General features: G+C 37.7%; 2 protein-coding genes and 1 long non-coding RNA gene across 5 annotated transcripts in view; 1 reads left to right on the plus strand and 2 right to left on the minus strand.

Annotated features, from left to right (window-relative positions):
- LOC135099916 (forkhead box protein J3-like) overlaps positions 1-9,988 on the plus strand; it is a 105,476-nt gene extending 95,488 nt beyond the window's left edge. For all 3 annotated transcript variants that reach the window (XM_064002617.1, XM_064002619.1, XM_064002618.1), the window contains exons 3-4: positions 4,553-4,907; positions 7,275-9,988. In XM_064002617.1, the coding sequence (XP_063858687.1) occupies positions 4,553-4,907; positions 7,275-7,906 (987 nt within the window). In that variant the 3' untranslated portion in view covers positions 7,907-9,988. The remainder of the gene's footprint in view (positions 1-4,552; positions 4,908-7,274) is intronic.
- On the minus strand, positions 3,694-6,023 carry LOC135099922 (uncharacterized). The gene is made up of 2 exons (XR_010268444.1): positions 5,713-6,023; positions 3,694-4,118 (listed from the first exon to the last, which is right to left on the minus strand). It is a non-coding gene; the product is annotated as an uncharacterized LOC135099922 (long non-coding RNA).
- On the minus strand, positions 9,531-24,278 carry LOC135099917 (protein-lysine N-methyltransferase EEF2KMT-like). Its single transcript, XM_064002620.1, has 8 exons — positions 24,207-24,278; positions 20,914-20,998; positions 20,669-20,821; positions 18,626-18,811; positions 18,127-18,387; positions 17,662-17,767; positions 15,987-16,127; positions 9,531-12,191 (listed from the first exon to the last, which is right to left on the minus strand). Exons 2-8 carry the CDS (start codon positions 20,989-20,991, stop codon positions 12,085-12,087), a joined length of 1,032 nt encoding a protein of 343 aa, XP_063858690.1. The 5' UTR covers positions 20,992-20,998; positions 24,207-24,278; the 3' UTR covers positions 9,531-12,084.
- Between the last annotated feature and the right edge of the window lie 3,222 nt (positions 24,279-27,500).

Genomic DNA, 27,500 nt, shown 5'->3' on the forward strand with positions numbered 1-27,500 from the left:
GTGTGTGTGTGTGTGTGTGTGAGCTACTTGCTGCAATATCCGGAAGACTTTCTACACCACACGTCACACTACCACACACACACACACACACACACACACACACACACACACACACACACACACACACACACACACACACACGCGCGATACCTGTCCTTCCCTTTGATACTTACATGCACCACCTCAACCACCACCATTACGTCCCTACACTTACCTACACGCCTACAAGTTGTCGAAACACGCATGATTGTATTACATAAACACCAACTAAGACTGTACATGATTCACCTTCCTCTCTTAGTCCTCCCCTTTTGCCTTTTCCTCCTCCCCTTCCTAGTCCTCCTCCTCCAGCGACCACTGGCAACTCCAAATGGCCCACCTACTTCGGGCAATCAATACAAGCGAGTATACCTGCGGGCGGACCACATCTGACACCTAGCATGGCCCCAGACTTGCTAGGGCGGCACCAGCACTCGCCAGACCCCTCCAGAAGACGCAATACCTGACGCTCGCAAAAAGACGTGTGCCAGACGAAAGAACTGCGGAAAAAGAATGGGAAGACGAGGATTTTGAGGGAATGTTTCTATCTTTTCAACGGGATAGCAAGGGATGAGGAGAGGGAGAGAGAGAGAGAGAGAGAGAGAGAGAGAGAGAGAGAGAGAGAGAGAGAGAGAGAGAGAGAGAGAGAGAGAGAGAGAGAGAGAGAGAGAGAGAGAGAGAATATAAAAGTATAGAAAAGTAAAAACGCAAAACACAAAAGAAAAGAAATAGGTAGGAATACAGATAAACAAAAAAAAACAAACTGCGAATAAGTTATTGGTGTGGATTTAAAAACACCATCCCCCCTCCCCCTGCCCCCCCAAAAAAAAAACTAAGCCAGCACCTGTGATATACAACAAGAAAGACAGGTGTAGGTCGTCTTGCATTGCAGGTGTGTGTGTGTGTGTGTGTGTGTGTGTGTGTGTGTGATCCACACACACACACACACACATTAATGTAACCACCACACGACAAAGACAAAGAAACTGCGCATTACACACACACACACGCACAAACGAAGTTACTAACCAACCAAATAACACGTGCGATTTTTCTTATTTAAAACAGAGAGAGAGAGAGAGAGAGAGAGAGAGAGAGAGAGAGAGAGAGAGAGAGAGAGAGAGAGAGAGAGAGAGAGAGAGAGAGAGAGAGAGAGAATCATGCATGGCTGTCGTAAATTCGCCTCAGGAAGGTATATCAATATTCAATACTCGTGGTTCCCGGTGCATTCATTTCTCGCCCAATAAAACATCCATTCGTCGCTTCTTAACGAGATGAACACTTATCACCGGGGCACCAAACTGACTAAGAGGTTTCATCGGATCTCCTGGTTATACGTGTTTCTTCCCAGCTCCCTGAAGCTTCCTTCTTTTTTTTTTTTTTTTTTTTCTCCCTCTTCTTTCTCCTTTTTGTTTCCTGATTTTTTTTTTCTTTTTTTTGTTCGTATTCTTTGTTTATCCCTCATCTTTTTATCTGTATTTTTTCTATCATTATACTCCTCCTCCTCCTCCTCCTCCTCCTCCTAACTCGTTGTCTGTCTCTTACATTTTCAATTGTACTTATCATCAAGTTTATCACGTACAACCTCGTGAGGGCAAAGAGGTCTGTGGCTGATTACTGTTTGTTAATGTACCTTTTTGTTCTCGCTACCTTAACCTTGTCAGCTGTAAGAAGCCAAATTCACGAGATTGTACAATTCTGACAGCTATTCCTCTTTAACTATTAATGCGCTGAAAATGTCAACTTTCTCTTCCTCAACCTAGTACTCGTGTCCATTCTCCCTCTCTCCCTGTCCTCGTCGCCACTTCCTCACTCATCTTTTCATCTGTTATAATTGGGTGAATTTCATTCTTAAACGCCACCTAATTACAAATCGTTCGAAGATACACGTGGCTAACTTAACTTAATCAAACCTTGCATAATCTAGTCTTATCTAACCAAACGAGAAAATACAAAAGGTCAGGAAAATATAATAATAATCACAAATATAAAAGTTCCACTTCTACTTTGTTCACTATGAGTGTATTTCATCAACATCTTATGTCTGATTACAAATGCATAGTCCGTTTTCTAATATGAGACAACCAAATGATATTCTAACATTTTGAAGGCAACAATGAGTAGTTCAATCTGTATCATGTTCAGTTGCTTTAATTTTTTAAGTCGATGTTACACATATGACTTGCTAACGTTCTAATGCACCAGAATATTATCACGTCAGTCAGTCAACCCTCATGACCTTCAGCTACTTTAATTTCCAAAGACAAAGCTACACAGATTACGTTCTAACACTCTATTGCACCACTGAAGCCACATATGACAACGTTCTAATGCAGTTTTTTTTTTACGTCAGTCGGTTAAGGTTGTCAATTATCTAAGTTTCCAAAGACGAAGTTACACAGATGACTTACAAACGTTATAATGCACCAGAATATTAAGACAGACAGTCAAACCTTAATATCTTCATCTATATGTTTCCTAATGCGAAGCTACACCGATGACGTAATAACATTCTGAATGCACCACACAGTGTTACGTCAGCCAATCAATTCCTCGACCTTCACTTTCTTCCTCCTCACTCACAGACTATAAAAACTGAATGCCGCAGTGTTCATAACCATTATATATATATATACTCGTATATATATATAATATATATATATATATATATATATATATATATATATATATATATATTATATATATATATATATATATATATATATATAATATACATATATATATAATATATATATAATATGTATATATATATATAAATATATATATATAATATATATATATATATATATATATATATATATATATATATATATATATATATACGAGTATATATATATATATATATATATATATATACATACATATATACTTCTATTCTTTCTTCTAATCACATATTCATTGTAATACTGCTCTCTACGGTGTCATAACATGATCTTGTTGCTGCGCTAAATTTTTAATCAATACATTTTACACTGCTCAAGTGCACTGAAAGTCATAAAGCAGTTTTTACTTCTATTATTGTTATTATTATTATTATTATTATTATTATTATTATTATTATTATTATTATTATTGGTTACCCGTGATGATCTGATACTGTGAACTGTTTACCTGCATAATTGTATAAAGTACGCACAAGAATACGAGTAAAACATGCCTTCTAAGAACCGGTCGTCGATAAATGTATGGTAAAATGTGTGTGTGTGTGTGTGTGTGTGTGTGTGTGTGTGTGTGTGTGTGTGTGTGTGTGTGTGTGTGTGTGTGTGTGTGTGTGTGTGTAGCCTGCGGTAAATCACATATTAAAACAGTAACGATTAACTATTTTAACTCCTCCACTCTCCACACAAACACGCAGTAAGTCAATATTTCGAACCCGTCTTTTTCTAAACATGAGGCATTGTAGATTATGTCCACCCTTAAAACATCTAACGTTTACAAGACAAACATCAGACCAAACTAAATAGTCACCATACTGTTTAATCTACGCCTGAATTGTAAGGCTTTTCTCGTATCCGGCAGGATAGACCGGATAATTGCAAAAATAAAATTACAGAGTCAACAATTAGCTTGAAGTACAATGATACCAAGAGACAAAGAAATTAATTAACATTTAGGTGAAAGGAAACAAATGCATTTTATGGCAGAGCAATTATCCTTTATTCTTTATTTAAATGAGAGAATGGGACATTTATGATCCAGAAAATCAATTAGCATTTGACGTTCATCGGGAGAATTTTCTACCATTGCGAAGAAACAGGAGCATCTCTCCTCTTTTTGGCATTGTTCTTGTGAGCTTTTCCTCAAAAATGTTGCCGTATTCTGAAAAAACACGCTCTGAGTACACTGATGATGCTTTTTCACCAACACATCTTTTACAAACTTGTGTGAGAGAATGGGTTCGTTCATGGTGAGCTGGATGCAGTGTATTGAGCAGTGAACAGATAGATTGTTACCAAGTAGCATATTCGATGCACCATCCCTTACGAGTACATATCTCCTTTGGGTATCCAGATCCCAGGCGCCTCTAATGTTGTGCCCGTCATCAAAGATGTTCACACCTGTATGGAGTCGGAGAAATGAGATGCGTGGAGGATTACATTCTTCCTTACATATTCCACAGTGATCCCGTGAGCTGAGATATGAACGTTTCACGGGATGATAGACATGTCCAGATATCAACCGTAAAGCTAACGTGGTCAGCTTTTGCCACCACACCTCATATGTAACATTCTTTCGTATTTCCTTATAAAGGTCTGGCAGAACGTTCTCAGTGAAGATTCTTCAGCTAGATACCATAGATGGCTTGTTTAGGGGCTTGACTGATTACATACATTATGTAAATTATTATTCACCGTAATATTCATAGGAAAAAAGTAAAAAATGAAATAAAATTAATAACCATTATCATTTAGTAGCATCACTGTACGTAGGAGTAACTACCACAGGCCGGATAGCAAAAATCACTCAGTACATTGTATCCTCATCTCCACAGAACTCCATCCGCCACAACCTATCGCTGAACAAGTGCTTCCTCAAGGTGCCTCGCAGTAAGGACGAGCCGGGCAAGGGCGGTTTCTGGAGACTCGATCCTGAATATGCCGACTCTTTGGTGGACGGGGTATTCAAGAAACGACGGCCGACGCGACACACTTTGCCCCCTCCCTCCAAGTCCAAAAGAAACAGAAGGCTTCCCTGTCACCCATCACCGCAACAACAGCAGCAACAGCACCAGCAACAGACACAGCAGCTGGGGGTCAAAGTGTTACTGCAGCAGCCTCAAGCAGCCTTCATGCCGCCTCCCACCAACAAGCCGCCGCCACGCGCCACACTCTACATCGGACAAGACGGTAAGATGCTCCCTCAGGAAGAATAGTTGGTAACAGAGGAGCCGGTGATCAAAACTGAGGCGTTTGGTGGATTTTTACTCTCTCTCTCTCTCTCTCTCTCTCTCTCTCTCTCTCTCTCTCTCTCTCTCTCTCTCTCTCTCTCTCTCTCTCTCTCTCTCAAAAAATAATTCAAACTGTTGAAAGAATGAAAAGGTAAAAGACAGTTTCAAAGCTTACTGGTTGAAGGGATGAAAGAATGAAGATAATGGTTATCTCTCACATCACCTTACCAGTTTTCCAGTCAGACTGAGAGAAAACGAGCATTATTGTCCTAAACCTAAAAGAAGACAAGCCAAGCAGTCTCTCTCTCTCTCTCTCTCTCTCTTTCTCTCTCTCTCTCTCTCTCTCTCTCTCTCTCTCTGATAAGCCTGAAAGAAGACAAACCATGCAGTTTCCTTGGAAAGAGAACAAGCCTATTCCAGACAAAAGAAAACATACTGCCACCGCTTGAACCAAAGTTTCAAAGAATGCCTCGTACGCACAAAGTAATATTTCACTTGCAATATAATAAGCTTCAATCTTAGAGAACACTAGCTTAAATATAAATAAAATTAAAGAAAAAGGCAATATTTCAATCCGAATTTTGCAAATGTAGAGTGGAACTTAATGTAATCCCATGAGTATTAAGCACCAAGCAAACAATATGTTAATTGCTAATAATATACACTGAAGATGATACACTACATATACAAAGGGAAACCATTAAAAAAAAAAAAAAAAAAAAACTGAGTACCTGACTAGATAGAGGGTCAGTCACTTTACTCACTCTGAGAATCAGGCCATCTTAATGAGGTACACTCCGAATAGATGCTTCACCACTGCCTCCTAAACCCAGTGCTTGTGTGGGAATGGTTGCAGCTTGTAACCGTCATGCAGAACACTTGTAGCACTGCGATTATGTCCGCCGGTTCACAACTTGAGAGGCACGTGTGAGATTGTTACCGTGACGTAATGACAGTAAACACACCTGCACTATTTCGGCTCCCAAGGAATTTTGATCAAAGTAACAATTGTCATAGTAGAAATTTAATTTGTATTGTACTGTTAATTTCACATTCCAGCAAATATCTTGGCGAAAACACACACACACACACACACACACACACACACACAAAATTCATATATATATATATATATATATATATATATATATATATATATATATATATATATATATATATATATATATATATATATATATATATATATACGTGCAATTTTTCTTAGTTAAATTACTTTAAAAGTTCGTATTATCATCAATTTTGCGTTGATTGATTGATAGGTTTATTGTATGTACAGGAAAATATAGCAAAGGAGTCTCTCTCTCTCTCTCTCTCTCTCTCTCTCGCAGATCGAATGAATGCATATAGTTTTGTCTTCAGCAAGCTTGTCTAGCTCAACATGTGTGCCTCTTGCTTCTGTTAATGGCACATCAGTAACTTTTAATCTTATATTTACCAATGTACAGATGAAGGTAAAACTTTGTCCATGGATAACTTATAAGCACATCAGTGATGTAAGTAATCATCTATTAAGGGACTGTTATGACCTATTATTGAGATATAGGGCAGATGGATGTTCAAGAAGCACTTCATGAAGACATGTAAATTAAATACCAAGTGAAAATGGAATGAGTAACTGAACCACAAACAAATAATAACTCATTCCATTAGGTATGAATGAATGTAAAGAATCTGAATCATGAAAACACAAAGCAAGTGACATGAGGGTAAGGAAAACAAACGGAAATACAAGTTTGGAGACATGCACAAAGGAAGAATAACACAGCTGAGGTCCATTTATATTCATTATAAGATCTTGACAGAAAATCAAAGCTCCAGGACTCAAACAGGTTGTCATTTATCTGAAAGGTATTTATGAGTGTCATGTATGAAAGTTAATGTTGAAAAAAAAAAAAAAAGATAATGAGATCAGATGCTGCAGGCTGTGGTGGAGGGGCAAGAATGAGATGAAAAGATCATATTTTGCATGTGTGTATGGTACATAAGAGGGGTAACTGTCATGTGGCTACAAGGAGTCTTAAGATGAGTGAAAGAATAGACTGAAGTAAGCTAGGAAAAAAATTTAAGGAGACTAACATGTGGGCACCTTTTTGTTATGGTCACTGTTATGAATTCCAGGAGGCAGTTGTGCAATGAATAGATTAAATAAATTTTATTCGAGTGTCAGACAGGAAGATAAAAAGATTTACAGATAGGTATACAAACAAACAGATAGATGGATAGAAAAATGGACTGACAAAGAAATGGATATAATAGATATTACAGTTGGTAATAGTGTAGTCTGCACATCCATATATCCTTACAGGTACTGAAGTTGAGAGAGAGACAGTTGAGAATGCAAACAACCTGAAAGATGAGCTGGTATGGTCCACAATCCTGGGTGAGGAGGTCCACGATGATGCCTGGCCTTGCCGGACTCAGGAGCTGGTCACAGATCTCAGCCAGACTGGTGACCCCTCCACTTATCCCACCACCATCACCACCTCACACCCTCACCAGCACAACCTGCCGCACCAACAACTGGACTTCAGTGATCATCTAGGCCAGCATCATCAAGTAATCACCATCACAACTTCCACAACACCCTCCTTGCCATCCTTGGAGCTCAGTCCAGCATCCTTAGGTGTTGAGGAAGATCTGTTTACAAGTCCAGACTGCTCTGAGGCCTCTAATGATGATGCAGACTCTCTCACATCCTCTCTTGAAATAAATAATGATGGGAGTTGGAGTAAAGGAGTTTATGAAGAACTTCCGTCCATGAATACCTTTTGTAATAGTTTAACACAACTCAGGCCCTTGGAACCTTCCACTGCTCCAGTGTTGGTCCAAGATGCTCATGCCTGGGGACCAGACACCAACTGGGATGATTCCAGGACTTTATCCCTACTTGATGCCAATCTTGACTTAGAAAACCTAATAGACCTTGATGAACTGTAAAATCATAATACAACATAGCTTGTAATGTAATTTACGTTCAACTTGCTTACGCTTCTTTAAATGAGTCTTGATAATGACCAAAACTTTTTAATTAAATTGTAAAGAAAGAATTAAGCAATCAGTCCTTCTGATGAGCAATGTTACAACTAATATATTATTACTCTTCAAGGTTACTTCTGAAGTCCAAGAATAACTTCATTTTGTGATACTATGTATTTCATTTGTAGAAACACATTATTCTTTACCACAAATATATAAACATTTCATTACTTTCTTGCTCTCCATAAATATTTATATATATAATATTGGCAGTTAGTATTATTGTTATTATGTACTTCAAGTTGAAAACTGCAAAATCTGTCACTGTATTATAGATGTACAAGTATGATAATTTATTGTAGTGATAGTATTAGGATTTTATGAAACAAAAAAAAGCAAAAATTGTTCTCCATTTATGTAAACTTGTTGCTCTAATGTGAGGAGATAGTACATATATACTTGGTAACAAAAAACGAAATGGGAATAAGTAGTCTAGTCAATAAAACATTCATTATGCATAACCAAACTGATGCTCACAAGGAGTCCTGAATTCACTGTGCCATAGCCTGATTTTGTATGTGAATGCAAGGAGTTTACTTAGAACTATTTTACCACTTTGCACAAAAGATATCATTAGCTTGTATGATACTCAAAATAAGCAGTTGGCAACAATGTACTATACATACACCACTTGGATTGATAGATTTTGTGTAAGATTACTTTGGACTGCTACAAACATAAAGTAATAGAAAGATAACCTCAAATTATATCTCAGTGTTAAAAAGATTCTACACATCACTGCATGACAACTGACAATAAGTATTGCTCATTTGTCTTCTTTAAAAAAATATGAGGCTGATCTTTACTACTTCATATCAAACTTCATATTTCAATTACATTAAGTTCCTTTTTGCCCATGTGTGCTTGTACATACTAGTCATATTTGTTGTAAACATAGCACTGTACTTATCTAGTCACACTTCTCAAGTACATACACCCTAACCTTCACAAAATATGAATATTGTATCATATAAACATATTCCTATGCCATTCTTGTATATTATTTTACGTATTTTCTTGTATGATCAGCATTGTGGTTTTTGTCCAATTTGCTGTCCCATGCTGAAATGCCCTAGCCCTGCATTCCGTCCAGACTGTCATCTAGGTCCCACGAGAGAACCCTAGTTTTCTTCCATCGGTACCTAGAGTGTGTGCCTGTGTGTCTGTAAGCTGTTGTTATGTACCTGCTTCAATGAGAAAGTGGATTCCTCTGAATGTAGCTTCCCTCATGACAATGCTGCTGTTAAACCTGCATCATATGTTTTTGACCACTATTATTTATTATGAACATTTCTCTTCTTCTTTCACTGAGGTTACAAAATTTGGAAGCATTAACACAAGGTAAGTATACTGTGCTACAGAACAATGAGAGGAGGTGTCAGAATAAGATGACCATTCATGTGTGACCTACAGGCTGTCAGAGATACAAACACCTCTGGACATATTAAGACACTGATAAACTTGCTTTGATCACTTTTTACAAAGAAAATCATTATCATGGGGGACAAAAAGAGAAACTCTCAAATGCTTTCATCAGTGCATTAAAAAAAATTCCAGTATGGAAATAACAAAACAAAGTAATGTAAAGAGTTCATATTAAATGAATAGAAGAATACATAAATGTGGAAAGAATTAAATACATAGATGGCATTAAGAAGCATGAGTACATGGTGTGAATGATGATTCTGACTAACTGGTTTGCTGAGAGGAACTGAGACAAAACTGTACATTTGTCTCTTGAATAAATGATGTGTGGATGCGTTGGTGAGAAATTTTTATGATAATTTCTTAATGATCGTAAATATTACTTATTATATGAGTGAACATAGCTGTAGAGAAATTTTTAGTAGTAGAAGCACCATTAACACTAGATGAAACTTAAGAACCCTGCATTTGGTAACCACAAATGAAAAGAAATTATACTACATGTTATTAAAGGCAATGTATAAAATCACTGTGCTATAAAACTATATGCTAATGACAGACTTTGTGTTTTGCAATATTTTAGCATGAGGTATGATAACACTGTTCAAAAACCAGATGTCAAAACTTTCAACACATGTATACAGAATTAGAACTCTCTCTCTCTCTCTCTCTCTCTCTCTCTCTCTCTCTCTCTCTCTCTCTCTCTCTCTCTCTCTCTCTCTCTCTCTCTCACACAATGTGGTACAGCACTTGATTTGCAGATGAAGGGTTGCAAGTTCAGTCCTGGCTCATGGCAGTTTCTCAGTAAGAGATGTGGGAACTATACTTAGAGCCACAAAACTTTTGTTTTTGCAGTACCATAACCCATACAAAACACAAGCTCTCTCTCTCTCTCTCTCTCTCTCTCTCTCTCTCTCTCTCTCTCTCTCTCTCTCTCTTTCTAACACACAGACTGTCACACATATACATAAAGCTACTTAACTGGATGCATTCATAAAGACTGGTCTGGTACACAGGGCAGTAAAATGCTTTGCACTACAATATGAAATGATCATTTTGTCTTGTCCTAAATTATAACATTAAAATGATTCATGTTTTGCTGTATTAGCTATGCATCTTGTGTATCTTTAAAAACAGAGTACATCTTTATTTTTCAAGGATAAGAAGTATTCTGATGGCTTCCACAGATAAAACTGCATTTGTCTCATAATGTTAGAATGAAAAATTCAGATGGAGCTTCAACTTTTAGGAGAATGTGGTGTAGAAACACATCATAAACTTTTGATGGATTAGTACAAATAAATATAGTCATTATTTTAAGACAACCAAAGGAGAAAGAACACATGAGTAACAAAATAATGAAAACAAAAAACAACTATATTACTCTATAAATAGACACTGACCCATTGAGGTAATAAGGCAATATTTAACCAGTATTATATGTCCTTTTTTTTTTCCTTTTTTTCTCTAATTCACACCTCATATTTAGCTTACTGCATTTAATCATCAGTAAGAAATTGGTATCAAACATGCATTAATAGTGGGAATATTATGGGTTTTCTTCACCCAAAGACCATACTATACTCTTTATATACATTTTTCAACACCAGACCACATACAAAGCAACAGTGCAATGGATATGCAGGTGTCGTTTCATACTCATTGTGTATAAAGAGGGAGTGAACCTGTGGGATTACGATGCTGTCCACTTTTGGTGCACCACTTGAAGACGGCACCTTCACCCATGGGAAAACAAGCCTCCCATGATGGACAAGAGTCAATCATGTAACAAAGTGCACAGTCAATACTGAAATAGTCCATGAAAAATCTTCTGTAGCATTCAATTTCATGTATATTTTCAAGAAAGCAGCAGCTGGTCTAGTCAGTCTCTTGTGAAACTAAGGTACTTATGATGAATTTATTGTGGAAACTGGGAGGGATTGAAATAAATGGCACAATTTTGCCTTTTCCTATCTGCCATTGTTTGAATAGCCCTTAAATATTTGTATGCATGCATGAATTTTATAAACTTAATGACCATAAAGTTATTGATTATGTTGGCACTGCTGTGTAAGTAAAAGGTAGTAATTTTGATTTTAGTTCTCTCTCTCTCTCTCTCTCTCTCTCTCTCTCTCTCTCTCTCAAACATACACACACACCATATAGTGTAGAGGTCAGCACACTCAGCTCACAACAGGGAAAGCCCAAGTGCTGCGGACCAAATAGGTGAGCATCTTGATGTGTAGCCCCTGTTCACCTAGCAGCAAGTAGATACAGGATGTAAGCCGAGACTGTGTGACCTTGCTCTCCTGGTGTGTGAGGTCTGAGTGGTCTCAATCCTACCTTATCTATGTTTATCTATGTTGGTAAATTTAAAACAACTTCTCTATCTTCCCAAAATTCCTTCTGAGCTTGTATTTTCCCTCAAAATAAAAGAATATCTACACATTTATTCTACCAAGTATATATAGTTTTGTATTATATAGATATCAATGGTTTTTCCTTCAGCTCATTATTGAATGGTCTTTTTTCCTGACTAATCTTTGCTACTAGAAGCTAGTCCCCATTCTGCTTTGTGCGGAAATAGTGATGATGATGAAAATGAAGATGATGATAACAATGACAACAATAACAAGACAAACTTTCAGTTATCATTATACCTCAGGTTTTATGTATAGTAAAGAGAGAGAGACCTCCTGTTGTGATGGGGAATCCCGGTACTGCTGCTGAACTTCAGACGTGACGAGAAGACCACTGCGTGCTGTTACACAGAGTACATCTTTGTTAGTAAAGAATGAACAGATAAACAGATAGAAAGACAGATAGGCTGACAGATGGATGGACAAGTGAGAAGAAACATTTAGGCATACATAGACACGAGAGAGAGAGAGAGAGAGAGAGAGAGAGAGAGAGAGAGAGAGAGAGAGAGAGAGAGAGAGAGAGAGAGAGAGAGAGAGAGAGAGAGAGAGAGAGAGAGAGAGAGAGAGAGAGAGAGAGAGAGAGAGAGAGAGAGAGAGAGAGAGAGAGAGAGAGAGAGAGAGAGAGAGAGAGAGAGAGAGAGAGAGAGAGAGAGAGGAGAGAGAGAGAGAGAGAGAGAGAGAGAGAGAGAGAGAGAGAGAGAGAGAGAGAGAGAGAGAGAGAGAGAGAGAGAGAGAGAGAGAGAGAGAGAGAGAGAGAGAGAGAGAATTTTATTATTAGTAACAATATTTATGTTTAGTGTTCTACTACTTCAACTCCACACCTATAGGCATGGTTTACAGGCCTAGGCATCTGTACTATGGCCGCATTAGATACATGGTAATTATTAGATACTTTTTTTCACACAAAAAAAAAGTGTGTCTAATGGGCCAGCAAATATGGTATATATATATATATATATATATATATATATATATATATATATATATATATATATATATATATATATATATATATATATATATATATATATTGTTGAATGCAGCAATGTAAAGCAATGTAAAAAAAAGAATGAAGACAAATGGGAAGTAGATGAAAGAAAAAAGGGAGGGAGACAGAAGAGAGACAAGCTGAGGATGAGAATTTGATACATCTCTAATGCATAGCTTGGCCCTCAGCCCTTGGTATACCATTTACCCACGGTCACTCATATTCCCAACGTAATTTTCCTTACTTTCTATTGTTCATTCAATTTGAGTATAAGCTAGCACTTAGTAGAAGAGTTTACCTTGATGATACAGTAATCAGTATTCATCCAGCCCCCATAGTTTAGTCACCAGAATTTTCATAAGTAAATTGTTTTATTTGTAGTTAGCAGCCTGTGAGTGGGAGGCAAAATGAGTGCAACAGTGGGTGTCTCTGTCCCTCCCCCTCCCATCTAGCATGAGTCACTGTTTGAGATGCAGATGCAAGCTGCTTTCTCACATTCTAGTCAAGTCATGGTCCAGATACCACACAAGACAAACATATGGTCAGTAGGCACACAGAGGAGACTGGTTGGAGATTTTTGCAGTTAGACAGCCCTAAAGGGATCATTGAGTGAGTAATTACCAGCTATACATCCCAGCTTATATGGGTAGTATATGAGTCTGTATATCAGCCTGCCTGGGAGTGTAGTTAATTGTGATGCACTTCATATCAGGGATGACTCCTCAGCTGTGGGTGTGTGTAAGCCAAGCTTTGTTGCAGTGAGAGGTGAATTACGCTCCTGTCTGTTTTTGCAGGCACTTTGTGTGGTCTGCTGTCCAGGAGGCAGTAAACAACATTACTCAGTGAGTAATATAACAGAAATATAACACTTTATTGGACAGTGGGTGAATTTGTTACTGAGGGTGATTGTCCAACAGGGTTTTATACCTCTACCTTATGGTTGTCGTTTGTTGTATTTGTCTCTCCCTAGAATGTGGCAGGCAATTCTTTCCCAACTGTTGGAGTTAGTAGTTGGTGGACTATTTCCTTTGCCTGTGGGTGGGTAAAAAACAGGCTGACAACCCCATTAGTGTGACCTAGCATTACAACCGGTCGTGTAAAGGGTGCAAGAGTCAAAAGAGGACCTTGTAACCCATATTGAGCCCTGCAACCAGTCACACAGATGGTGACTTGGGGGAAGCCCAATCAGGTTCAGACCATCAGAGAGTTCAGATCAGCAACAGAGTCAGTCTTCAGAGAGAGAGAATCAAGCATCGTAATCTGTGTCTTGGTATCATGTGTGTACATCTCTGTCCATGATTAAATCAAGAAGAAATCTTATCAACTTTGTGTTCTTTTTACTCCCACAATCAACCATAATCCAAATTACTACCCATGAACTCCATGTTACCAACAATATTCACTGAAGAGGCAGTCCACCACCACCATCTATTGTGCCACTATCATCTCCAGCAAGATCCAGTAAGTCAAGCAACCAGTGATCTACCAATACAAGTGGTGTGCAGCCTCAATCAGAACAGTGGTGAATCAAATTATACTAGAACAGTGGTGGCCAGCAGTATCCAGATACTACCAGGTCCCAGAGTTAATCGATACCATATCAAACAATCTAATTAGAACAAGAGTTGTGCTATCATATGGTGCAAATTTCATTAAGATCAGCCATGTAATTCAGATGTTAGCATTTGAATAGTGTTATGGTCAAGCCAGGCCAGGCTGGACCACTCAAAATGAAACAACTTCCATAGAAAACTTCACTTCCCTCGTAATAAAGAACCAGGACAGAAAGGGAGGGAGAGCAAGAGAAGACAGATGCCTGAGGCACAATAAGTGCCTGTCCTCTCCTACCTAGTTTACCTTAAAAACCTCAAGCATCTACTTAGTCTCCTTCCCTAGTTAAATTTCCTTACTTCCTCTTGTTCCCTCATGTTGAGTTCAATATATTATTTAATAGAAGAGTTGACCTTGTTTATAACATAATTAGATCTCACCCAGCCCTTGCAGATGGCCCTCAATAATTTTGCAAGATTGTATTTTTTTTATAACAAACTTGTGTCTTTACTCCACAATCCCCCCTTTGTCATACAACATAGCCGCTGTTTCAGAACACAGACAGGCCTGCATCTCTCATTGTCCCACGCCTCAGTTGATAACCAACCAGAGTAAAGAAGTATATCAAGGGGCAGAGAAAGGCAAGGAGACCCAGGGGGATATGTATGTTAGAGGGCTTCTGTTTGATTGGATATTATCTCAGCATTCAAGGCAGTATGCATCTGCCAATATAGGAAGGATTAGCATCTCCAGGAGCCTGCCTGCAGTTGCCATGACTCTGTAATTTGAATAGATATCTTTTGACACCAACTCCTCAGTGCTGGCTGGGTGTTTTGGCATATCTGGGAGTGGTTGACTGGTTCCTCTTCTGCCTGTTGGCTGTAGTGTCCACCCATTTTTAGTGTTTCATGCTGTTAAATGCGACTGGTTCTAGAAGTTTTACAGGGAACTTTGGAGCCAGAGAATTCAGAGATTCTCTGTTGAGCAGTGGTTGTTTCCTCTCTCCCCATGTTTTACTGTGTTTAGGTGGTACTGGCCTGTCCTCTGGGAGACTGTAAATATACTGCTGGCCAACAGGATATAATGTTCTGAGTGTGGGTGATTCTATCTCTGGTAGGAAGTAGCTCAGATTATAAACCTCATAATTGTGTGTCCTTTGTCCTAGCTGTGCCCCCATCACCTCCCAGCACATGGTTATATGATTCTTTCTCAGCAAGTGGAGTGTGCTCATTTCTTTATTTCAAAACAAAGTGACAACCTCACCTTTGTTAATCATTGCAGATAAGGACCCAGTATTTGTGTATTTGTGCCCTGCACTATGCTGCATAGAAGATAGCTTAGGGAACCTGACCCAAGTTAGTGGCAGATGTGAGAGGGGCTGAACCTTGGGTTATAACAATATATATATATATATATATATATATATATATATATATATATATATATATATATATATATATATATATATATATATATATATATATATATATATATATATATATATATATATATATATAAAACAGAATGTGAAATATTTTGTTAATCCTCAATTCAAGGAATACCAATTTACTATCATAAAAATAATAATAATAATTACCTAACTCATTTCTGAAGAAAACATAAGTGTCTGGATTTCTCACTGTACTTGCAACATATGCTGCTACTCCAGGCTTTTTGCAGAGGACATCCTTCAGCACTTTTATGAAGTGAACTATGACATCAGGATCATATACTACATCTGAAATATAACAAAGCATGGTTAAGATTCATGTTATTAACATGCTAGTATTTAATTTCTTACCTTATGAAACGCATCTGGCTTGTCATGTCTTTTACAAACCTTCAACAATCATGGAAATGCTTTTTAAATAAAATTCAAGGACTACTTCTTTTATGGTTGAAAACAGGAAATAAATAAGCTACCAGTGGCTCGGTACACCATTCTGACTCAGTCTGGGTGCACCGCAGGCTGCTGTGCCCCCCCTCCTTCCCCACTGACACAATGTGCTGATGTTTGGTTAGGTTAGTTAGGTTTGATTAGGTTAGGTTTTGTTTGGTTAGGTATGATTTGCTTAGGTTTGGTTTCACTCATTTCAAATATATCACCATGGTGGAGAGAGAATATAGTAAAATCCCTCTTATCCGGCATCAACGGGACCGCCGACATGCCAGATACTTGATACATGCTGGATACTTGAACAGAAGTGAAATTATGTCCACAATCACTACCCTACACTCACGCATCTTACCATAACAAAGATCAGCTGATCGCCATGCCACGCGTCGCCACCCGCACTGCCACCTCACACTCACCAACACACAATACTACTGTACTAACATTCTCTTTAATACTTTCCTCTTATAAATAAGTTGATGGGTTACAAAAATAAAGTACGTATACACTTATTTGCTTTATTCAGGCGTCAGGCGATAAACAGTGCACACGCAGTACTGAGTCACTGAGTAAACACAGTGCAGTGGGCCGCGGGTGGCGCAAAGCAGTGTGCTCTGGTGGCGAGGGGACAAAGTATGCCTCGCGCGGGAATTTTAATCAATTTTATGAGTACACATTGATTTTTTATTGATTTTAAGGCTCAGGGAAAAATGTGCCGGATACTTGAAGCTGCCGGATACTTGAATGCCGGATGAGAGGGATTTTATTGTATTTGGGTTGCCACCAGTCTGAATGCCAGGTTGTGAAGTTGAACATTTACCAGTGAATGGTTTTATGATTGGACTAGTGGCAAGAACATTTTAAGTCTGGATGTATTTTGAAGCATTTTTAAATGGAATTTTTTCCTACTTGGAAATGTGTTATATTCAAGTTCAAGAGAAAATTCACAATTACATGAAAATAACAGGTTTCCAAGGAAAAAGAAACTATCTCCATTTTAAAAAAGCAACAAAAACACCCAGAATTAAAATGTTCTTGTCCAAGTTTGAGCAACATTAATAAAACTAATCTTTACCCAAAGCAGTTAAATGAAGATCATTATTTATTACCTAGTGGCAGTAAGGCAGAAACCATCCACTCACCACAAGTATAAATTTTCATATCTCCAACAATCAGTGTCAATAAAAATCCTCATCAGTGTCAAATATCATACACAAACAGAAATAATGTTCCTTTTTGTGTCTTTTAACCTCTACTGTAGATCATTCACTGTCTTCACCAATCTCACACAGGTACATAACTCCATCTCAACTATTCCCCCTTGCATAACTATTTAATAGTATTAATAAACAAAAAGGAGTCAAAGTTAAATACTTACCTGCAGCTAGAACTAAATCTACATCTGATTCATATGTGTCACTCTCCCAGTCAAGCTTCTTGATGTGCACCACTGTGTCATGGTCTTTGGACTCAAAGTTCCTACTCTGGAAAAATATTCTTCTGTACTTTTATTTTAAGTTTTGTAAAGCACAAAATTATTTTAATTCATTGTCAAGCATAGTACTTGTGAAGGAAATAATGACTATTAAGCATCACTTACATTAACTAGTACCACAAGTTAGGTAATTGGCTTACGAGTATACTTCTGGAAGCATGTTCTTAACATGTATCTATCAAATAAAGTACGGTGCTGCCTATGACCCTTTTGCATCACTGCTCGTTATATATCAGATGTACAGCAACTGCAATTGTCAAACTGTCAAAAAGAACTTTGCATTATAATGAACGATTTAGTCTATGGAAAATAATTCAATTTATCTAGTAAATAGAATAATTTACTTACCCAGCTCTCAATACTTTTCATATTATCTGCATCATATTCGCCAGAAGACTGAGAAACCTCACTGAACAGGTTGATTACAATATTTTCAACTAAGACTTTTAAAACAGAGTCATGGACATCTGTAAAGGTGTATGATGCTGGCTTGCAGTTCTTCATAACTGCCAAACCTGTCAGCCCCAAACCAGCTCCCAATTCAAGAATTTTTTTTCCTTGAAAATGACTTGTATTCTTGGAACACCATTCTGCTAGAAAATGGCTAGCCTGAAAAAAATTAAATACAGAATAAAACATATACCTGTCACCCTATAGAGGCTCTAAAACAAGCAAAAAGCTTCAATATCTACAACTATGGTGCAAAATGAGAATTAGCAGACTAGAAACACATCTGATAAAGATGAGCACACTGAAAATACCTTCAAAATGCAAGGAACATGTATTAATGATCACAGTAGTATGGCAAATCAGATTACATCATAACAGAAGCTATCCTGCCACCAACCTCCCAGGTACACATGCCTGTTGTTCCATCACAAATAAGTTTGCAAGTCTCCTTTAGTGTTATACTTCCTGACTTTTGCTTATAAGTCTTGTAGCAAAAGTCACTGGTCTGAAAGTTTCCCTGAGACAAGAGTCCTGTGTACATGCTGTACAAATCATCAAGCACCTCCTGATTACAGTCTTCAATCTGTAAAAAATAAAATGTCTTGTAACATCATATTTATCTACTGATATACCAGGCTGGCTGATAATCCTACATGGGATGACCCAGACAAGGTACATTTTGCTAAGGTGAAATTCACAAGTAAATTGTATCTGCAATACCAAAGTGGCCAAATGGTCAGTGCTCAGTGGTGATTTCAGTGACCCCACATGTGAGTCCCATTGGAAACTGGCCATCTTTCAATCTATCACTGAGATGCCAAACACTACCCACATGCTTCCTATAAGCCATGCCTTCAACAGGTGCACTGGAGAACAGTAGCATCACACAAAAAAATCTGCATGCAACACCACAGATGGGGCCTGACTATCCAGGCTTATTAAAATAAGGATGGCCTACTGTCTGAAAAACAAAAAGGCAGGACTACAAAACTGCCTATATGTGCTACATGCAACAAACAAATAAATAAATAAATAAATAAATAAATAAATAAATAAATAAATAAATAAATAAATAAATAAAGTATAATAACTGAATGCAAGAATGTCATTTTTTTTTTAAAGTTATATACAGAATACCTGGAAATCCTTCTGCTTTTATGTGAACATTGTTAAACAGAAAGTATCAATCTTTATTGAATTATTTGTTACTTTACTTACTGAAAAACTCTAAGCAGAACAATATGAACAGCAAGATGGAAACAACTTTTTTGTGTGACTTGACTCAAACCTCAGAGCTAAAATTAGTTTATAAATATGTGAGTCGCACCAAAATTGTTACATAGTAAAAACAAACACAACATTAAAAAAAAAAAAAATTTCTTTGAAATGTAGAATAAATTTTAAAACATTCAAAATACTATTTTCTAACATGTAGAATCAATCTTAAAAATAATCCATAAATATGACTATAAAACATTTACAATGTGCACACGCTCTGTACTCCACTCTGGTCTCTGCATTTTCATTTAATACATGGAAATCACATTTATCTAATATCTATCTGTCCCACGAACTACTGCAGGACACTCAGAACCCACACAGAGGCCATATGAACATCAATAGCTCATGAATCTTTTAAGCAAACTTCGTAATGTTCAATGCCTCAAAAACTCAATTCTCCCATCTATCAACATGACACAACCTTCCAAATAACAATCCCCTCTTCTTCAATGACATTCATCTGTCCCCTCTTATACACTGAACATCCTCAATCTGTCCTTTACTCACAATCCAAACTGGAAACCTCACATCTCATCTCTAACTAAAACAGCTTTATGAAGTTAGGCATTCTGAGTCATCTCCACCAGTTTTTCTCACCACCCGAACAACTAATTCTGTACAAGAGCCTTATCTGTTCATGTATGGAGTATGCTTCACATGTATAGAGAGGTGTCCCACACATATCATTCTTTTAGACAGGGATGAATCAAAAGCTTTTTGTCTTTTCAATTCCTCTCCTCTAATTGATTGTCTTCAGCCTCTTTCTCTCAGAGCTGCAATGTTGCATCTCTTGCTATCTTCTATCACTATTTTCATGCTAACTGCTCTTCTGAACTTGCTAACTACATGCCTCCCCCTCCTCCCATGGCCTTGCTGCACAAGTATTCTCAGTTATTCATCCCTTTCTCTGGTAAACTATGGAACTCCCTACCTGCTTTTGTATTTTCTCCTTCCTATGACTTTAACTCTTTCATGAGGTAGGTTTCAAGACACTTATCCTCTGCTATTTGATCATTCTATTTGCCATTGCTCTAGGAAATGTCATTTAAGTGGGTCTTTTTATTCAAATTTTTTGTTGCCTTGGCCAGTGACCCTCTTACATAAAAAAAAAAGAGACAGCAAAAATAAATCAAAATACATACATGTGCAGAACACCCACCTGATTAATCAAGGTTTTCAAGAAGAGCTGCATGTAAGTCTTTGCTGGAGGATACTTCTGAGCCACAGGGTGATTAGCTGTGCCTTGAAGAACTTGTTGCTGGAAGACTTGTGACTCATCATAATCCATTGTGGTAAGAATCTTTTGGAAATTCTGAAAAGATTTTAGAGAAATCCCCTCTATAAATCTAAAAAGTACTTTCTAAGTAAGCATAGTTGAAATACTACAAATGGTTGCCAACTCACCTCCCACATAAAGTCTCTCAGTGGATACATGCATAGATACTTCCAGGAGAGATCCTCGATTTCTAGTGTGCTACACATCCTTTTCCTGTTTGGAAACAGAAAAGCTGAAGGTATCCCAGTTATCTTGAAAGGCACCTGAAGTAAGATCGTATAAAACACAAGAACGTAAGAAATTGCATGGACTGCAAAATGCAAGGGCAACACCTATAAAAATACTATCTGCCATCTCGTTCATAATTCATGTTTCCCTTGCAACTCACTATCATGTTCAAACTTTCCTCCTGTTTTGGCTGTCAACTCTTCTCCACTCATCCACTATTCTATCTAAGCATTAACCTGAACAAATCTTTCCTTAATCTATCATCTAACACAAACATACTGTTCTGTCCTAACAATTTCATTTACTAAAATTACTAGATCTATATGACTTATGTTGAGCCTTTTTGCCTACATAGTAGGGAATAATAATAACTGATACTCTTTGGTTTGTTGAGCTGAGACACCTGAATATCTCAAAACAAAAGTCAAAGCAATTTCCACAGCAGCTATCAGGGATTTTAGAAATATAAGTCCCATTGGAAACTGGACATTTCACAAGCCATTACTGAAAGGCCAGACAACTGATATGCTTCCTATAAAATATGCCCTTGCCTACCCACTTTCAGACACTATTTTTCAGCAAAATATGACACCTTTCCACATTGTGATCTACACAATGCAAGGAGCAGCAGTGAAATAGATGGAATTAATCTAAACCTAATCTAACCTTCAGATGAAAACACTAACATAATTTCAATGTTATTCCAACTGTCAACTCACATCAGAACTACTAACAAGTATGGGACCAAGAGACTTGAATCTTTGGCAACATCATTAAGTTAATCTTACCAATAGTGGCTCCTCATGGATCAGCTAAATGATGCACATATGGAAGAGGTCATGCATGGTTACATTACAGTGACATGATTCGTGTTGCACTGCATCAGAAATTCTAAATCCATACTGATGAGGTTTGCTTGGAGGGATACAGTGTAATGTGGGGTGTTAGCATGTTGGTATGTGGATAATGTGACTGCATTATGTCACCACAGTAACTAGTCCCATGGCAGGTATTTTATTCACCATTTTATTGCTGACTAATATTTCTGTTGCATTGGAAGCAAATTACAGTGGAACCTTGGTTACTGAATGTCTCCCTTTTTTAACAACTTGGTTTTCGAACAAAAATTTCAGATCATAATTGCTTCAGTTGCCATACCATAATTCAGTTCTCAAATAAAGTTACTTGATTTCAAATACAAGATGTAGCAAAAGCTGCCAATTATTACTAATTTATGGTTTCCATAAATATTTCCTTCATTTTTATATATTTGGAGGAGGGACACAGAGGGTAAGACACTAATTCAATCTTTGAAATAAGTTAAATGTGACCCATTGAAGAACCTCGACATAAGCAAACAAGGTTAACCACTCAGGAGTAATCCTGAGCCTCCTGTGGCTCTCTCTCTGACCAACAATGCCATCACTACTGCACAATTGCATTTCCCCAGTAGCTTTTCCCAGCATCAAGATGTCTAAGTGTTAAGATCACCTTCATTTTGGCAGTGAGTAGGTTGCTCCTCTCTGTGTCACTCTGTAAGGCTTCGCTCACTTGATCAGTGACAAAGAGAATGCCTGCATTGTCTAAACAATATCTTTTAATGAGTTCTGTGTCACCAAGTTCATTCAATACATCCTTTCTGGATAAAAAAATTTCTAAGCTGGGGATTTTGTGTTGTGGCCATCTTAGCAGTAGAAGCATCAGTCATTACCCACTATGACATGGTGGATGGGTGTTGAGAACAGATTAATCTATTTTACATTGATTCCTATGGAGAAAATAGTTTTGCTTTTCGAACATTTTGGACTTTGAACAACATTCAGGAACAAATCAAGTTAAAAAACTGAGGTTCCACTGTAATTTTCATATTAATATGTAATTAAATAAGGTTTTATGCATGATACATTTGTACTGCACATAGTGTCACTAATTCAAATGGCCTGTGTAGTTTGGAATTAGTCCATGTGTAGTCCTCTGCAAGAGTATGAAAGGCAGCAGGACAGCTGCCACATCAGTCAGGTGTACGCATTGCAATTTGGGTCTATTCTACTTTTTCTTATGCTACAGTGGGAAACCCAGTACTTCCAAATCATTCTTCTTAGTGTAGCGTGCTGGTATAATAATAAGTTAGATTAGTGTCCATAAGGGGCCCAGTGGCTAGTTTAGGTTAGATTAGGTAATGTTTGGTTAGGTTAGGTTAAGTTAGGTAATGCTAGGTTCAGTTAGGTTAGAATCCTTAGGGGGGGGATCCAGGTGGTGCAAAGATCTCCCTCCCCAGGCAGGTTAAGTCAGGTTATTTTTAGTTTAGGTTAGGTTAGAATCCTTACAGGGATATCCACCGCCGGCTAGTTTAGGTTAGGTTAGTGTGGGGGGTTTATTTTTTTAGGCTTTTATCCCAAAGGCGGTATTTCCCCCCTTATACTTTTAAGGTTTTATCAAATTTGACCTATTTTGGCATTCCCTACTCTAAAACCTCGCTTTCTCGCCAGTCCCCAAGCTTGCTACTTCTGGGGAGGGGCGGGAATAGAATACAGAGGGAGCCACTATTGGTAAGATTTATCCATCACAATCTTATAGTAATAAACTGTGCTGATTATTACCCACAGTTGCTCCTAACCCCTGTTTCGGTTAATATCTTATAGTAATAAAGTGTGCTGAGTATTACCCACAGTTGCTCCTAACCCCTGTTTCGGTTAATATGTAAAAGACGTCCGTTTATCATACAAGTACGAAACACACGTCATGTAGAAGGGTCAGTGACCTTATTCGATATTTTCAAAGTCCAGCGAAATCCCCACCAGTCGAATTAACATTTAAATGATTTCCTATTGTTTATAACTGGTATTGTAGGTGGCAGCGGATTTCATGGTTTTTGGGGGATGGAGGGAATAAGGGGGAGGGGGGAAGGACTTATCAAGACATCTTTCTAACCTATAGAGTTGGTATCTTAGACTCAACCTCTCGTTTGTCAATGCTCCACCCTTAATGCCCCTAACCTTGGATCTTTACCTGTATTAATAAAATCTGATTGATCTCTCATTTGTCAATGCTCCATAACTCTTCTGAATCACTGGATCTTTACCCTAAATAACTAGACTTCCAGATTTACCTCTCGTTTGTCAATGTTCCACCACTTCTGCCCTAAACCTCTGGACCTACAGAGCAAATGTTCCAGATTCACCAATTCACTGACGTGTCACTGTTCCATTTCACCGCCTCGTACCCGCTGCCAGCCACACGTGCAGTTTGTTTACACTTGTGGTAGGTCAGTGTTGGTTTCCCGTGCTTTGTTATCTAAGTCGCTACTGCGCATGTGCGCAGGGAAGCGGGCTTTAGGTGGAGGATAAATCGCGAGCTGCTCATTACCTACGTATAGAACTCGCGAAGCAAAAGTAATTTATGTCTGTCCTCAAAAAAATTAGAATTAGTGTTTCCTTGTATACCAACACCTTGTATAGGCCAACAGCATTCCTGTACTCCGGTCATCTCCACTTCTCCCATACCTTCCACTTGCTTCTCTCCTTCAAAGCGTCCGTCTTCTTTCCATAGTCCTCTACCTTCTGCATCTGGCCCATAAAAATTGCAAACGGTATACTAGGTCTACACAATTATACGCAAAAATTAGAATAACAGCAAGGTAAAATGTAATAAAAATTGTAGAAAGTTATGAAATTAGTGCAAAAGACAAAGTAAGGATTGTTAGCAAAAATTTACAAAGATAATAATTCAGCACTAAGGAACACACACACACACACACACACACACACACACACACACACAGAGCAGCAGCAGCACAGCAGCAGCAGATACAAATGGATACCACACTTGAAATATTTAAGCTATGGAGAAAGATTTACCAAACTGAAGCTCCCAATACTACAGGAGAAACGAAAACGAGGTGGTGTGATCATGATGTACAAATGTGTAAAAGGAGAAAAGATTGATATAACGGATTTTGTGGTGCCACAACAATCAACACTAAGATGACACAGTAACAAATTGTGAAAAAAAAGTAATAATAACATATATAATAATAATAATAATAATAATAATAATACAATATTATTATTATTATTATTATTATTATTATTATTATTATTATTATTATTATTATTGTTGTTATTATTATTATTATTATTATTATTATTATTATTATTATTATTATTATTATTATTATTATTACTATTATTATTATTAACAATAATAATAAAATAAGTAAATAAATAGATAAATAAAATGTGTGTGTGTGTGTGTGTGTGTGTGTGTGTGTGTGTGTGTGTGTGTGTGTGTGTGTGTGTGTGTGTGTGCGCGCGCGCGCGCTAAGCGCTACAAGGGGAGCCAGGGAGCCTCATCCTTGACCTACCGTTGTTGAATAAAGGGGAACGCATCCACCTGTTAACTTAATATCAAATCTCGACTTTGATGGAACAACTACACAAAGTAAAATCTTGTTATGGTGATCTGTAGAGAAACATTCCGAGCTTGAAATACACAGACGAAAGTCACTACTTTAAAGTGTGTACATAAACTCACCGGGAACTTAGGGTATTACGTAGTACTACTCGATGAAAATTCCCAGGAAGGAAGGTGTGGTTGAGCAGCAAGTGCAGAGACTCTCTCACAAGGAGAGAGGAAACGCTGCTGACGGGGTTATAATGCCCTTTCACTTTTTAGTTAATTTTGTTGTAAAAAGCCTGAAGAAATTTTACTTGTTTCCTCAGCTCTTTCTTTATATATGACCAACACCAGCTCCCTCATTGTGCCAGTTACCAGTTTGTGCCCCCGGCAGGGAATCAATAGGAGAGTCTGTGAATCTCTCTCTCTCTCTCTCTCTCTCTCTCTCTCTCTCTCTCTCTCTCTCTCTCTCTCTCTCTCTCTCTCTCTCTCTCTCTCTCTCTCTCTATTGCATGAAGCCGAGCATGGCTGGCGGGGAGTTAAGATGGTGAGAGCGAGGAGCATGATCACATTTCTCCAAATATTTGTGGTTTCGATTTTCGTTAAATTTCTATTATGTGTTTATGCGGTGTGTTTCTTTTGATTTAAACTAATGATTTATTTTTGTTCTTATTTACTGTGTGTGTGTGTGTGTGTGTGTGTGTGTGTGTGTGTGTGTGTGTGTGTGTGTGTGTTCTGAGATCCTTAATCGCCTAATTATGTACTTCCAGTACTTTCTCGTTTTTTTTTTTTCTTTCTTTACGGGAGTGAAAATCTTTTGTATTGAAGGGAATAAGGCCTTCAGTCTTTTTGGTACTTTTCTGTGTTTTTCTATTATTTCACACTAAAATAGTCATGAGTTCCCTGATCTTTATTTATATTTTTATAAATACTTATTTTGAATATGGAGAACAATGGTGTCATCCCACTAAAGTACCGTAACAAAATTAGCAGCCTGACTGATGTTATTTCATTACCTTTTGCCAGGATTGTTTAACATTCTGTCGTTATTATAATTTTTTTTACTTATTTATTTTTTCATTCATTTATTTAAGTAATTTATTTATTTGGTTTACTTTTTTATTTGTTTATTTTTGCAGTAGTAGTGGTGATCGTGACTGAATAACATGCCGTAAATATGGCACAAGTAATTAACAATGTGCCATAAATCTCGTGCAGGTGTTCATGTCGCTGTCTCGTCAGTAAACAGCTATCTGAACAGTTGGCTACCTCCTGGATGACGTCCAGGCTACTTCCATGAGCAAAGATCTCGGGTCTGGATCCTTCAGTACCACAGTGTAAGCAGACGGAGATTGTTTCCTCATACTTGGAAGTGAGGATGGTGCAGGAACCGGCTTCTGCAAAATCTGCAAGTGACCAGAGTTTTTTTTTTTTTTTTTCTTCCCCCCACCCCCATCCATACAGCTGATGATTGGAGTAAGAGACACTGGGGTCGCCTTGTCTTGACGTGGCAGCAGCATGCAGGTCGGTCCTTCTCGACGGACTGCTGTTTAACTCCTACTTCATTATAGGATTATATTTCCCAATTCACATTTTCTCTCAGCTTTGCGATAAATACTAATTGAAATTCTTGAGACGTAATTTATCAATATAATTACAAGAGTTCGTTAGCATAATTTCCATTACCATGCAAATTGGCAGCGTGCGTAAACCTCCACGCAGTCTCTGCGTGAAATAAACTTATATCGATTTAAAATTATGTAATGAACCCGAGGCAAGGCAGCTCATCATCCCTCGCCATCAGTTGAGAAGAACGAGATATGGTCTGTTGCTAAGCAAAAGCAACATAACTGTTGCGCCTGTATAATAAGTGGTTGTAGTTAAGTGTATGTAATTCTTATAATATTATATTTTACACCACTAAAAGGAGGTTTTAACATGAAACCCAATGGAAAACAAGGCTATGGCATCAACGGAAGGAAATACAATGATATAGTGTTAATACCCACTCCAAATAACTAAATACACGAACCATGACACTCAGTCATGCTTCTTTTTTAATAGGAAAAGATGCAGGCAGCTATGTGAAGGG

The sequence above is a fragment of the Scylla paramamosain genome, chromosome 4, assembly GCF_035594125.1.
Source record: "Scylla paramamosain isolate STU-SP2022 chromosome 4, ASM3559412v1, whole genome shotgun sequence".
Classification (NCBI taxonomy): domain Eukaryota; kingdom Metazoa; phylum Arthropoda; class Malacostraca; order Decapoda; family Portunidae; genus Scylla; species Scylla paramamosain.

What these genes read in the sequence shown, in the direction of transcription:
- LOC135099917 (XM_064002620.1), bottom strand. Translation starts at nt 20,991, where the DNA reads ATGTGTAGCACACTAGAAATCGAGGATCTCTCCTGGAAGTATCTATGC. An exon ending in CAGGCATGTGTACCTGGGAG is followed by an intron (nt 18,388 to 18,625) that starts GTTGGTGGCAGG and finishes AATTTTTTTCAG; the next exon opens with GCTAGCCATTTTCTAGCAGA. An exon ending in TGAAAAGTATTGAGAGCTGG is followed by an intron (nt 17,768 to 18,126) that starts GTAAGTAAATTA and finishes ATATTTTTCCAG; the next exon opens with AGTAGGAACTTTGAGTCCAA.